Below are 13,539 nucleotides of genomic sequence, written 5' to 3' on the forward strand. Positions count from 1 at the left end.
TGTACAACGATGTATTATACCAAGAAAACACATATTGTGTCAAGTCATTACACTTATGTGCACAGTTCTCAGTGTTTATTCAACCTGCGTGTCATGAAAATGAATTTGTGCAAAGTGGGTCTGGCATGTTCGGCCCACGTTTGAGTAGAGGATTGATCGAGACTAGGGATGATAGTGCTCAAGGCAAGGGGAGGAATAAAGTTTTGTTGATACTTATAGTCTGGTATGGTGGTGGTGATTTGTTTGTTGTCAGAAATGGTGCGTGTGACAAGTTGTTGTGCCACCAATATTTTCCTCCCTTCCGAAACACGCGCTGTACATATCATAGAGTACTGTATGATAGCGGTGACCGGCGTCTGTTTGTCGCGAGGGGTTTGTCTGTCAGTGTTGTTGTTGATTTTTTCTTTCTCCGTTTGACACATAGTATGGGCTCCTCATCGGCTGGCAAATTAACTTTATGTGCGGGTCAAAAAAGGCCGTCGAGTTACGCCTCGGTCATACGACGGGCAGCAATGACCATTAACCCTATAAAGCCCAAGGGGGGGCACATTGTGCCCCCCTACCATATTTTCGTTTGCCACTCCTACACCTTTTACTCGATTTCAACCAAATTTGGTGACTTTTCCTAAAATCTTATTGCGAACATTTTGATATATAATTTAGCTATATCCGATATTGCTGGTTGCCATGGCAACCGTAAACTTACAACCATGTTCGTCAGATTTTGCATGATTTTCTGTTCAAATTTCAGTTAACAATATAATAATGGATGGAATGGGGGTTCTCTTGGCTGTAATTTGCTGAAGGACCAAAATGTGAAGTTATTATGGTTGTGAATTACCCTGAAATGGTCTTCTTATTATTTCCTTTATTTTTTATATGACATAGACATCAAACAATAGATTTTCCAAAGACTACCCTTTTATTTTGTGTTATCTTCACACAAGCTTTGCCTGTAATATCATTTCTTCATCATATTATCAATCTGCAAACTTAAAATTTCAATATTTTGGAAATATGAAATATGATACCAATATATCTACCCATTCCAAGCAATACATCATAGGTTTCATATATTTCTTTATATTGTATTGAATAGCGCCCCCACATGTTGACCTTGAGAAATTTCAACAGTAACAAATAGTGAAGGTTGACTTGCTGTTCCTTTGTGGTAAATATGAAAATGATTGATATGAAATAAAAACATATATAGTTGGGATAAAGAAATAAAAAGAAAAAAACACGATTTAGCATATTTCCTATGTATTTCTTTTTATTTTGGTTAATAGCGACCTCAGTAGATGACCTTGGGAAATTTCAAATGTTGGGTCTTGTAGAGTATGAGTTGCTCTACCCATGTGCCAAATATGACGGTCATACATCATATAATAAAGAAGTTATATAGGGGGGGCACAATGTGCCCCCCCCCCCCCTTGGGCCTGGAAGGGGTCAAAATAGCTTGGGCTTTATAGGGTTAATAGTGATCACTCCCTTCCAAGGCCATTTCTCATCTGCGGACATAACGTTACCACAAATATCTTGCCCACTTAACAATTACTATGCACATGACATAATTTTCTAACGGCTGGTCTAAATATCATGACCTTTTGCTCCCTTTCTGACTGTATGCGCCAAGGTAGACGCCCATTAAAGTATAGTGAACACGATTAACCTCTTGGTTCTTGGTCTCACGGGTCAATATAAAAAAAAGCACACACACACACACGCGCGCACATACACATAAACAAAACGCGCACACACCTACACTAACACGCACATACACACATTATGGCAAACCTCAAAACTCACTGTTTTGTTTCGATTATTCAATAGTTTAGACAAAAAAAAAACGCTCTATGCCCCTCGATAAAAACCTATACGAATCAATGATACAGAAAAACGCTGCGGAACAAAATCAGAAAATAACTCTCTATATATATCTCCCCTCTCTCTTCTGTTGTGAATCTTCTCATTCTTTGTAATGAGAGGATGGGGCGTAAGACCCTACTCACCATCACCCTCGATGGAGGCAATATTTTCAGAGGACAAAATTTCCTCGAACGCGATCTCGTCCCTGTCAGCGCCTACCACAATCTGCGAGTGTAAGCTTTTAAATGAACAAGGGCATTTTGCCGTTCCATTTTCTCCTTACCAGGTCTGCACATCTTTAAACACGCAGACCTTCCACACAGCCTGGTTCGCATCCAGTCTTTATGAATTTTACAATCTCGGCAGCCCAGCACTCTGTCAACCATTTAGATAAGCAAGGAAAGCACACGTGGATGGAGTAGAGCACGTTAAATCATTGTGTTGCTTTTTATTCTAGCGTTTCGCCTGCCTATAGTCCTGTTGTTGTTCTCTAGAATGAATTATTTACACGGAAATAAGCTACTGATGAAATTAGTTCTTTGCAAGTGCACAAGAGAAAACAGATTGAAAGAGGCTGGTGGCCTTTTCCTGTCAATAAATGTTTAACAGCTTTCATCGTGAATAAAAAGCCTTTGTTCATATCTCCGGTAGATGACCCAGAATATACAGAAAGCTGCAAATAAATAAAAGATCCAATCAAGCAGAAACTATATACAAATTTTTTCAATCTCTCCTGTATATAGCTTCTGTTAACACCTTGATCACTGGAATATCTGACACAAAATAAGTGGCATGACTATGAGAGAACAATATATGACGACAAAAATACGATTAAGGCGGTGAGCAAATATACGTAGTCAAAACAATAACATAAAACATGTGAAACAATGAACACTCACAGAAACAACAATGCACAGTGGGTTGATGCTCACATCAAACCTTACTCACTTGTATTTCCAGACAATGGATAAAGGTTGAAAAGCCCGCATTATTGCAGTCAGAATCGATTTTATTAGGTTTGACAGCTACAAGCATTGACAAGCGAATAATGAAATAAGTTCAGTAGTATCAAACAATTTTCCTTTGAATTCCTTGTCTATCTGGTTATGAGCATACAAAGACACTCATCCAAAATATTGGTTATGCGTGTGATTGTATCGCAGTGCAAAATGCAAGAAGAGAGCAGAGTCAAGACGACGTATTGATTACGGGAAGTTTTAAGAATATTTCACATGTTTATGTTATTAGTTCTGACTACCTACCCATATTTGCTCACAGTCGTAATCTTATTGCTGTCGTCATATAAATGTTCTCGTTGCCATTGCCAGTAATTTTGTGTTTGATATTTGCTCTGCTATTCAGTCTTGCTTATTTGTTTGTCAATTACGCTGTATTTAATCAGATTTTTTTTTTTTTACTTTTGTACTGGTTTTACTGTTTATTCATGAATCAATTCTGTTAACTCTTATGCATTACCCTGCTGGAAAGTAGCTTTAAAGCTGATGCGGTGCACTCCCGTTATAACGAACAAGGTTATAACCAAATTCCCTTTTACAACTAAATAGAAATTCACGCTGCAACATCCGCTATTTCATGTTTTTGTTATTTATTTTGTTCGGTTATGGCGAATTTTCGATATAACGAAAGAAAATTGCCGGTCACGAGAACTTCGTTATAACGGGAGTTCACTATAGCAGGCTTTTTAGACCGTATTGAAATAAATGAAATCAAATTATATCACAGTGAAATCAAAATCACATATAAAATCTTGATTATTGTCATCTTAATTCTTCCAATGTCATACTTTTGATCATACTGCAGTTGTGTACCAGCAACGCTATAAACATGCTAAAGGCTATAGATCATTTGTTATCAAGTCACGCGTAAACTTAAATGCGATTCGAATAAGCCACGCAAAAGTTTCATTTCGCTGAACCCATTTAACCCTTTATCTTCTTTCCTTTTTTCTCCTGTGTTCTTGTTATTCTCTAGTCATGGCAGCCAAGTTGCCGGGGACTGTGCGATTGCTTCTCGGAGGCCATGGACAACAATTCCATCTCTCCGGCGTGCTTCCGCATCAAGGGGAACTCCAGTCACCTGGCGAGGCAGATGCACCAAGAGAACAGCGACAACCGGGAGTGCGCGGGGAGCGGCGAAAGCACGCTGTTCAGTTGCGAAGGTGATCAGATGACCTGCGTCTATTTCGGGTCGAGGAACACTGGTCAGGTAATTGCCTGGTTGATTAGCTTAATCTAATCCGTTGATTTCATTTATTGATCTGCATCTCACATCGTTCCTTAGATGATGATGATTTGAAGCATCTATCCGTCTACTGGTGATGATAACATTTATCCAACTAGTCAATGTACCCGTGGAGTGCTGAATCAGCCGAAGTGGGGCATGGGGGGGGGGGGGGGGGGGGGCTATGATGAAGTATATGTATCATGCTTGTTTAGCTTCAGCCAGTGCCCAGAAATCCTCTATGGGGATTCCCCCTGAAATGGTCACGGTCACTGGGTCAACGGAGGTCAAATAACTGTTTTGCGCTACTGGTCCGATCTTGGCCAAACTTGCTGGAAGCATAAGTAGGCCTACAACTTGGAAATCCCCATCGACATGATCGAGGATATTTCTGGGGGAATCCCATATACAGCGCCCTCTATCGGGTGTCTGATTATTGCAGCTGACGGAGATTAGAAGTTCTTTGACCTTTGACCCCCAGTGACCTTGACCTTTCCAAAAATGAATCCCTCAAGGGCAATTTCGCGGTCAGCCTGCATCCACCCACTAAGTATAATGGAGATCGAATCAAGGACCTAGGAGGAGTAGAGGAACAAACAGACAGACAAACGTTGCTCGAATTATAGTATGATTCCGCATCATCAATCCTACACTAGTTAAAAGACCCAACAACACTCCCAGATCTTGGTGAAAAAACCTGCATTTATCACAACTGGGTCTTTAAAGATTATCATGTTAGAGTGGATTTGTTTTTAAATGTGAGGGCTCCGCGGGATGGGAGATTAGAAGCCTGACTTTTAAGCAGAGGTTCCGGATTCTGTTCCTACAGGGCTAGTCTCTCTCGACACAGGTGTATGAATGAATGGGTACCTGGCATCTGCTATGGGCAAATGATAAGAGCATGGCCCTCTGGAAGAACGGTGCTATAAACGCTGCAGAGACTGCCTTGGATATAAAGATAACTTTTCATATTTTACAGTGACATCATATTATTCCTGTTGTGTCAATTTGATACATGTAATTGCAATCTCAACCCGTGTTATTATAGATATTGTACTCTTATGTAAGCTGTACACAATGAGATGCGTAAGACATTTTGCCTCCTTAAGTTGTAGACGACAAGAGCAACTTACTAGTCGACATTTTGAGTTGTTTCTCAAACATGAAATATGATATGTAGACGTCATTATGTGATTTTCTTGTATATATACCCGCAGGATGAGTACAGACTGTGGAGTGATGTGGACTATGCATCTTCGACCAACAATTCCACACCCTTGGGTGACAGCGATGAAGACAACACGTACACATTCGTCACTTGCGCGCGTACGCCCGTCGGGCTGTCGTGTCGGATGGATGCCAACGTTACCGAACAAAGAGCTTGCATCGCGCGCTCTCCCAGCCGGGTCAAATGTCACTACAAACCCGTAAGTAAACAAGGTAAGCTATCAGTCGATTCATCGTATCCTTACAAGTGAAATTAATTCTAATTCAATCAAACTCCGAGCAGACAACGTTTTGAAAGAAAAAAACAAACATAATACTCTAAATAAAGTGCTTTAGGCCTACTCTTTTTCTCGTCGCCGACGTAGCTTCCTGGACCGATAAATCAGTATCCGTTTTTGCTTTAAAAAAGACAAGCTAAAAGACAAGCAAAAGTACTGGGCGTAATGAGATATATTCAGAATATGATATGATTTAACATTATATTACACTATACTAGTAATGTACATGTGATCAATATTTTCACTGAATTATTGTATTTATAATTTTGATGTTCTGGATCCCATAGAAGACCAGCGATATCATGTTGGCATCGCTGAATATGGGCTATCCAGCCGTTGTTGTTATTGTTTTTGTTGTGAGGTTTACGGAAAATAAAATCAATCTATCAATCATAATGTAATATGATATGATATGATATCATACACAATAACATCAAATGGTCTACATAAATACTGGTCGGTGATTGGTCACAATGCAATCACTAATCACGCGACTGGTACAATGAGTATCTAAATCGTTATATTGCGAGCAGTGGCGTCAGGTATACATATTTCATAAGGAACAGTAATTCAAGAATTTGGGCTGCCCGCCGACGGGGCTGGAATGTTGAAATGATTTGTACTTATTTAGACCATGTAACATAACGACTATTGCCTACTTTTCTGTCGTTGTAATACGACCTTTACAGTCTCTTGGGAGTTATATTGACATCTTGAGATAATAGATTATGTTAATGAAAATTGTAATCTAAAATAAAACCTCTCGGGAAAATATAACTCCCGAAGCGTGGATGTCAAATTTTATATAACACTTTCAAATAGACATAATATCATCCTTATGATACTATAACATGATATAAGTGCATATGTGTGTTTACGTATGTGTGTTAATTCTCTTTTGTTTTTCTCTAGAAGACAAGGCAAAGAAGTGCCCACCAGAATGGTCTTTCCACAAGAAGAGGTGTTATCGCCACTTGCGGGAACGTCTAACGTACGACAAGGCCAACTACCAGTGTCGTCAGTTGGGCGCCTATCTTGTCGGCAACGAGAATGCTCCAGTCAAAAAGCCTCTTGGAAGTGAAATAGACAACTTCACATACTGGATTGGAAAGGTGTGCTCCAATTTCCCTTTCATAACTACCACTATTACCACTAATCCCCCCCCCCCCCACACACACACACACACACGGTTACAGTCTTTGGTCCGAAGGTTCGTTATTCCGAAGATTCGTTATTCCGAAGGTTCGTTAATCCGATAATGAAACAAAGCTCGTTACTCCGAAGGTTCGTTACGGACCCTATTTCATTTCGGATCAACGAACCTTCGGATTAACGAACCTTCGGAATAACGAACCCTGTATCATTTTCGGATAAACGAGCCTTCGGAATAGCGAACCCTATTTCATTTTCGGATTAACGATCCTTCGGAATAACGAACCTTCGGAATAACGAACAACACCCAAAATTACAACACATCTCAAGAACTTCAGCTAATAATCCTCGCAATTGTCAACATTATCATGGTCTTATCATCGTTATTACGTAGGTCTGTAGAAACACCACCACAGCACCATCACCACACTCTAAGAAAAATTTCACTAAAAATTGAGTAAAACGGCCACATGGTCAGAATTGAGTAAAGTTTTAACCACTCTTAGTTGAGTAAAAGTTTGGTCATATTTGAGCTCCTCTTTTACCCAGTGAAGAGTAAAATTTGTTTTGCTTTATTATTGAGTAATTTTATTTTTACTCATTTTTGACCATGTGTCCATTTTGATCGGGGTAATGTGTAAATTTGATTTTAATCCCAGATGACTATTCTGATTTTTAACCATCTTTGGCCATGTGTCCATTTTGATCGGGGTTATGTGTAAGTTCAATTTTACTCCCAATTGACCATTCTGTAGAACACGAGGAAAGTGTAAATTGTTTTTTACTTTTGTGGCAAAACAATTTTGGTCGGCCTGCTTACGTATTTGCAATGTACAATTCATTTTAAAAGTACAGTTTGATATACATGACATAAGAAACACGTGAAATGTGACTTGCACATTCTCATGGTACATTTGAAGTTGACAAGGCAAGCTAGCAAGTGCATGCTACAGACCAAAAATAGTTTGCGACATAAAACCCAAATAAGTAACACATGACAAAAAAATATATCGTTATTACCTTTATTGTGAAGGTAAACAAATATTTTTTTTTTGAGCTGAACTATTCATCTTCTTAGAAATAAAACATATATAACAAACATACACGAAAAGCTGGTAGTATGTTATACTTTAAACTGCATGAAATAAGGAAAACAACAACATGGAATTCAGTTGTTACTTACAACTTATTTTTCTCTGGAACATTGATTTAGACTGTGCTTACATGCAGAGCATGTAACATGCATGCAGAACTTTACATGGTAGAAAAAAAATAAAGCTTGCGATCAACCTGTCACAACTTTTCTTTTCCATGTAAAACTAAAATAAACTGTGATTTATCTAAAACATCTTGTGCTATACATCACTTCCTTTCCAGTCTCTGGTAGGATTAAAGTGTAGAACCAAATGGAATGACACTCTGATTCTAGGTTTTCTCAAAGCTTCAATTACAACATTTACAACTCATTTCTCGATTTTGGTCCAATCTAAACATTTGTTATAATTTCTTGTGTTATAACAAAAAAATCAAAACAAGGATACCCGCACAAAGTACAAGTGTTTCTTTCCTAATATATGGTCAATATCCTTCCCATGTGAAGGCACAAGTCATCTGTTGAGAATGAGAAGGGCGTTAAGTGGTCTTGAACACTATGGGTTTTGTGGCAACTTAACGCCCTTATCATTCTCAACCGACGAAGTATTCTAACAAGATTATAGCAAGGTCAATATTTTGGTTGCTCTACATTTATATTCCAGCAAAGTCTTATATCACATAAATTGTAAACCTTGGTCTTATAGAACACCCTTTGCAAAATATATGGCCATATGAACACACATGAAATTGAGTTGTTACTTCTAAGTTCCTTTATACACTGCAACTTTATACACTGAAATAGACTGTCTTTATGCATGCAGAGCTTGTACACATGTAAAATTTTACATGATAGGAAAATAAGGCATGCAGTTGAATGATGACACTTCAAGTTATGATATTTTCTTAACCGGTTAATGTAAACTAGCTGTAGACCCTCTCAAAGGACAAAATAATCAATAAGTTGGTACACGTACATGATATCTAATTCTTCACATAAAGGAACCAGAAATATGTCTTCAATGGGCACAGACATAACAAGTATAAAGGCGCATTTATACCGTATCTGGCACGGTATCATGGCGCAGCATTAACGCGATATCTAAGCCGTGATTGGTTAATGTGTTGAACACTCTGCGCGCAGAGTAGCGCACTGACCAATCACAGACAAGATATCTTGTAAATGCTGTGCCGTGATGCCGTGTAAACGAGACTTAACACTGAAAATTAATCAAAATTATAATGTGGAATAAGCACCTCCAGCAGAAGGCCTCAAAGATATATTTTTGTCTGTTTCAGATTTGAAGTAAATTTGCCATTTGGGGAAATACATCACCAGAGTATATTACACTTAGATATAGCATTCAGCTCGTCCTAACTCAACTTAAAAAAAGAAAAACAACACAACATTCACATGTAATTACAGAGGTATAATGCTGCCGTACTATATAAGAACCTGAAATGGAATCCACGAATACACGATTATTATTATTTTTTACAACATACTGAGGTGTCTGCCCCTAACCATGAAGTTAATACCAGTCTTCAGCTGAACATTTTGTCTACTTCTTATTAAAATGGTAGTAGGCTCTGAAGGCCTTTACTGCCCCTGTTTCTCTGGCACCTGCTTCCACCCCGTAAACCACAGTGACCAAGATCACACACATGGCTCGAGCCCCTGCTGGATACTCCAGATCAAAGATCTGAAATATCTTATAGCAGAGGTCAACAGCAGATACTAGGCCCTTTCTCTCAAACACTGGCTCTCCAGAATGACGAAGCACTGAATTGGCTGGCAGACATCTTTCCCTACAGCCAGGACGAAAGGCTGGTTCCTCCCATGGTCTTTTCGGTAGGCCTCGAGACTGGTTCCTAGCTTCCTGCAAATAATAGATATAAAAAGAAGTATATCTTATCTTATGGTTCACAAAGTTTGAAAAACGAAGTTTGCTGTTTCTTCCACTATACTGGAAAGAAATAGTTTCGATCAAAAAATAAAGATCTGAAAGAAACGACTACCATCAATAGTTTCCCGTGGTGATATTTTGAAATGATTGATTTCAGTCAATATTGCTTTAGGTTAAAAGTTTGCAACACATCACCCAAATCTTTGTGATTAATACTCTACGCATTTTCCTTCCCCTGTTGGACTTGTAAGTAATCCTATATATAGTTTAATAATAGGGCCAGCGAGTTCTGGTACGGGTAAAATTCAAATGGTTACAATTCTTACCATCTTAAGAGATTCAAAGTTCACATGCCAGGACCCTATTACATAAAACTTGACATCAGTAATACCTGAAATATAACTTTGACATATAAGCTTTCAGACAAACAGATGTAAACATTTTAGTAGCACATAACAGTTACTGGAACTTTGTATTCAATACACATTCCTTTTTGATGAAGCATCAAAGTGTTCATGTTTTGACTTGCTGTATGGAGATGTGACCCATACTTACACAAAATTTTCAATTTTCTTCACTAATACTGCTTTTGCTACAAACATTTGACATACCTTTTGGCAGTCGATGAAACACTCTAATGACTCTTGGAAGAGGCTCTCCCCCCTTTTTGATGACTTCTTGCCCGGGAACAGATGTGACAGCATAAGAAAACCCAGATTTGCCTTTTCTACTGTTAGTGGAGTACACAAAAAGTCTTTATTAGAATATGAAAGATTTTAGGCTACATATGTCTTCACACCACAAATCAATCCTGGCATATTTTCAATTCACATATCAGCTTTATATCTCTTCAAATTCAAGGCTTATTTTATAACCAGTGGGGGATTGGGGGCGAATAAGCCGCTGCCACCCCTTATTTGGCTGATTACACATTTTTAGTCATCACACGCAAAAAAAAAAATCAACCACAGCCCCTCCCCTTTTTATGCTATTTTTTTTTTCTATAGTAATCACATGAAAATACGGCAAAATTTTCGCCCGCCCCCTCCCCCTCCATCCCCTTTTAAGAATCCTGGATCGGCCTGTGATGACTTTGGATTATTATGCAGATTTGCAGACATTGCACACTGCTCTTTTATGGAAGAATTGGTGGTGTGCTTTATATTTGGGGAAGGTGCCCAATTTTAGGTTGGGGCTATAACAAAGATTTAAAAAAGGGTTAATGTGATGAGCAACAACAGAAGCCACGAACAGCAGTAGTTGGAAGTAGCTTGATTCCAGCACTTGCCTCGGTGCCAGATGTTGGAAAGAGCGCACAAGACCCTTGGTGCTGTTTTTACTGAATACACCATTTTGAAGAATGCAATGGAATAAAACACTTCTGTAAATCCTATTACATCTACATAATGAGGGATGATGAAGTGTATATCACATCATTTTAAAATCAAATGTAATGTGTTATACCGTGAACTGGGGGACGGAACAGTTGGGTGACTTTGGACAGGAATTGTTTTACTTACATTTTTTTTTTTTGGCTGTTGTTGTTTTTTTTTTTTGCAAATATTTTTGTAGGTTATGAAAGGGGGATGTGTGAATATTTGAATTACTGCACTTCTCTTGTATATTGCAAGCAGCACAATAATGTAAGTGAAGTTGTCTGAACTGTCCAAAGTCCCCCGCCTGTCAAATGTCCCCTCAGTTTACGGTACCTATCAATAATTACACACCTTGCTGGTGAAGTCCTCATCACGTTTTTCTTGTACTCCAAATTTCACCTTCCACCTTGGAGAAATTCTGTTCCCATAGTCCAGAATGCAAGATGATACTACTGGCCACTTTGTGAAGAGAAGGTCCCCCTTTCCATCAAATAGCTTGTTGTAATCCTGCTCAATCTGCAAAGAAACAAGAAACAACATCAACAAAACATGTTTTTGCAGATATTTTGTTTTTTTGTCTGTTAATTTGCCTGTTAGATCTTGAATTCTCACCATCGTAGTTGCACAATAGTCTACTGAGTCTGAAGGAAAAGATAGCAGACAGCTAGACTATATACGGGATGTAACTTACCAGTACAATATTATTGTAGAGTTATATTCTTTTTCTACATCATTACATGTATTTAGTTGAAGGTTTCAAACTGTGTCTGTTCGGCAGATTTTTGACAGTTTGGAAATGTGCCTTGAGGTAAATCTAGATACATTTTCAAAATGGCAAATTCCACAGAACAGACACAGTTTGAAGCCTTTGAACTAACTAGTAACACGATGTAGACTCTCCTGCATTATTCCACCTCTTTGACTTTGTTACAAAATATTTGTTGTAATCTGTGCATCCAGACCTCATACAAATCAAAGGCAAGCCTCAAGGCTTCAAACAAACCAGTAGACAGTAATTATCTACACTAGGCGTATAGTATAGACTATAAAGATGTCTATAACTTGTCTTACTCTACAGGCGTAGTCTGACAAAAGTAGATCTAACAAGTCTAAAAAGGCCCTATCTAAATTATTAAATACTAAAAAGTAAGAGTAAGAAAGTTCTTGCACTTACAGACTTTACATACATGTACTTATCACTTAGATCTAACTTGTTAGATCTACTTTTGTCAGACTTAATTGTAATTAAGTAATAATGAAAAAAAAATATAAAAAAATCTCCATTGGCATTGCCGGTATGAGTATTGGACCTGTGTCAGTGACTATCGACTAGGTCGAACCTGGGCCGGCCGGCCGGCCATTGAAGAGCCAGCCCCGAGGGCCGGCCGCCGAGTACATACGCTTGAAGTGCAAAACCAGCTGCTGTGCGGCGCGGGCAAGGTCAACGTAGTCGTAGGTAGGCCTACCACTTCCGAACCACGAACGGTACCATAAAATACAATCAAATAACTTGAAGCATCTACATTGTTAGAAAGAAATATACTGTTAATCTATACTTACTTCTAAAGTTGGAGATTTGGTCAACAAGACCCCATTGATGCAGCAAAAAAGCAACTTCGCTGTCCGCCATAATGCTTCGTCCCTGCGCTGTCGATGTCGCGTCAAAGTAGTTGCTAGTTTGGCTGGCTTTACACGCCATGCATATCATGCACGTGCGCGCGCAAGTGTAAAAGACCAGTCATCCGCGTGTTACCGTGCTTTTTACACCTAACTTAGCAATATCGCGACTGGGCTGGCCTGGTACAGTGTAAACAGCGAGAGTGTAAAATGCAGTTTACTCCGAGTTGAGTAAGATAATGGAGCAAACCTTACTCACGAAGAAGAGCAAAATGAAAGTATGTAAATATTGAGTAAAAAGGGATAAAAAGAACGAGTTTGCTCAATAAAGGCGAATTTACCGCTGATAAATGTGCAATCTTGCTCAATATTGAGCACTCTTGAGTTTACTTTAGCAAAATTTTACTCCATGGATTTAGAGTGCATCCATCACTATTCCAAGCACCTTTTCACTGTAAACGTTTTTTACCGACGTATAGGCAACGGTACTGTTGTCCATAGTCATCACTTTCTTGATAACCATCACCATCATCGTCATCAGTTTCATCACCATCCCCATCATCATAGCCAACATCGACACCACTAGAACCACCACTATCATCACCATCGTCCTCCTTGTTACCAAAACTAATGTTGACTCTATATCTAACGTTCATTAGTATCACCGTTATATCTCATTTTCGCTCAGTTCTCGCCCAAAAGCGGAGGAGGAAGATTTTTTGAAGGATTTATCAAGTACGAATAGATGCAGACGTCACCTTGTACATAACATATTATTAT

General features: G+C 38.8%; 1 protein-coding gene and 1 pseudogene across 1 annotated transcript in view; one reads left to right on the forward strand and one right to left on the reverse strand.

Annotated features, from left to right (window-relative positions):
- Positions 1 to 13,539, forward strand: part of LOC140244419 (uncharacterized) — a 147,360-nt gene that overhangs the window by 66,565 nt on the left and 67,256 nt on the right. Inside the window, exons 2-4 of the mRNA XM_072324057.1 lie at positions 3,862 to 4,095; positions 5,328 to 5,550; positions 6,528 to 6,727. Of these exons, the coding sequence (XP_072180158.1) occupies positions 3,910 to 4,095; positions 5,328 to 5,550; positions 6,528 to 6,727 (609 nt within the window). The 5' untranslated portion in view covers positions 3,862 to 3,909. The remainder of the gene's footprint in view (positions 1 to 3,861; positions 4,096 to 5,327; positions 5,551 to 6,527; positions 6,728 to 13,539) is intronic.
- LOC140244791 (uncharacterized) lies at positions 9,285 to 13,415 on the reverse strand (annotated as a pseudogene).

Source organism: Diadema setosum, chromosome 21 (genome assembly GCF_964275005.1).
Source record: "Diadema setosum chromosome 21, eeDiaSeto1, whole genome shotgun sequence".
Lineage (NCBI taxonomy): Eukaryota > Metazoa > Echinodermata > Echinoidea > Diadematoida > Diadematidae > Diadema > Diadema setosum.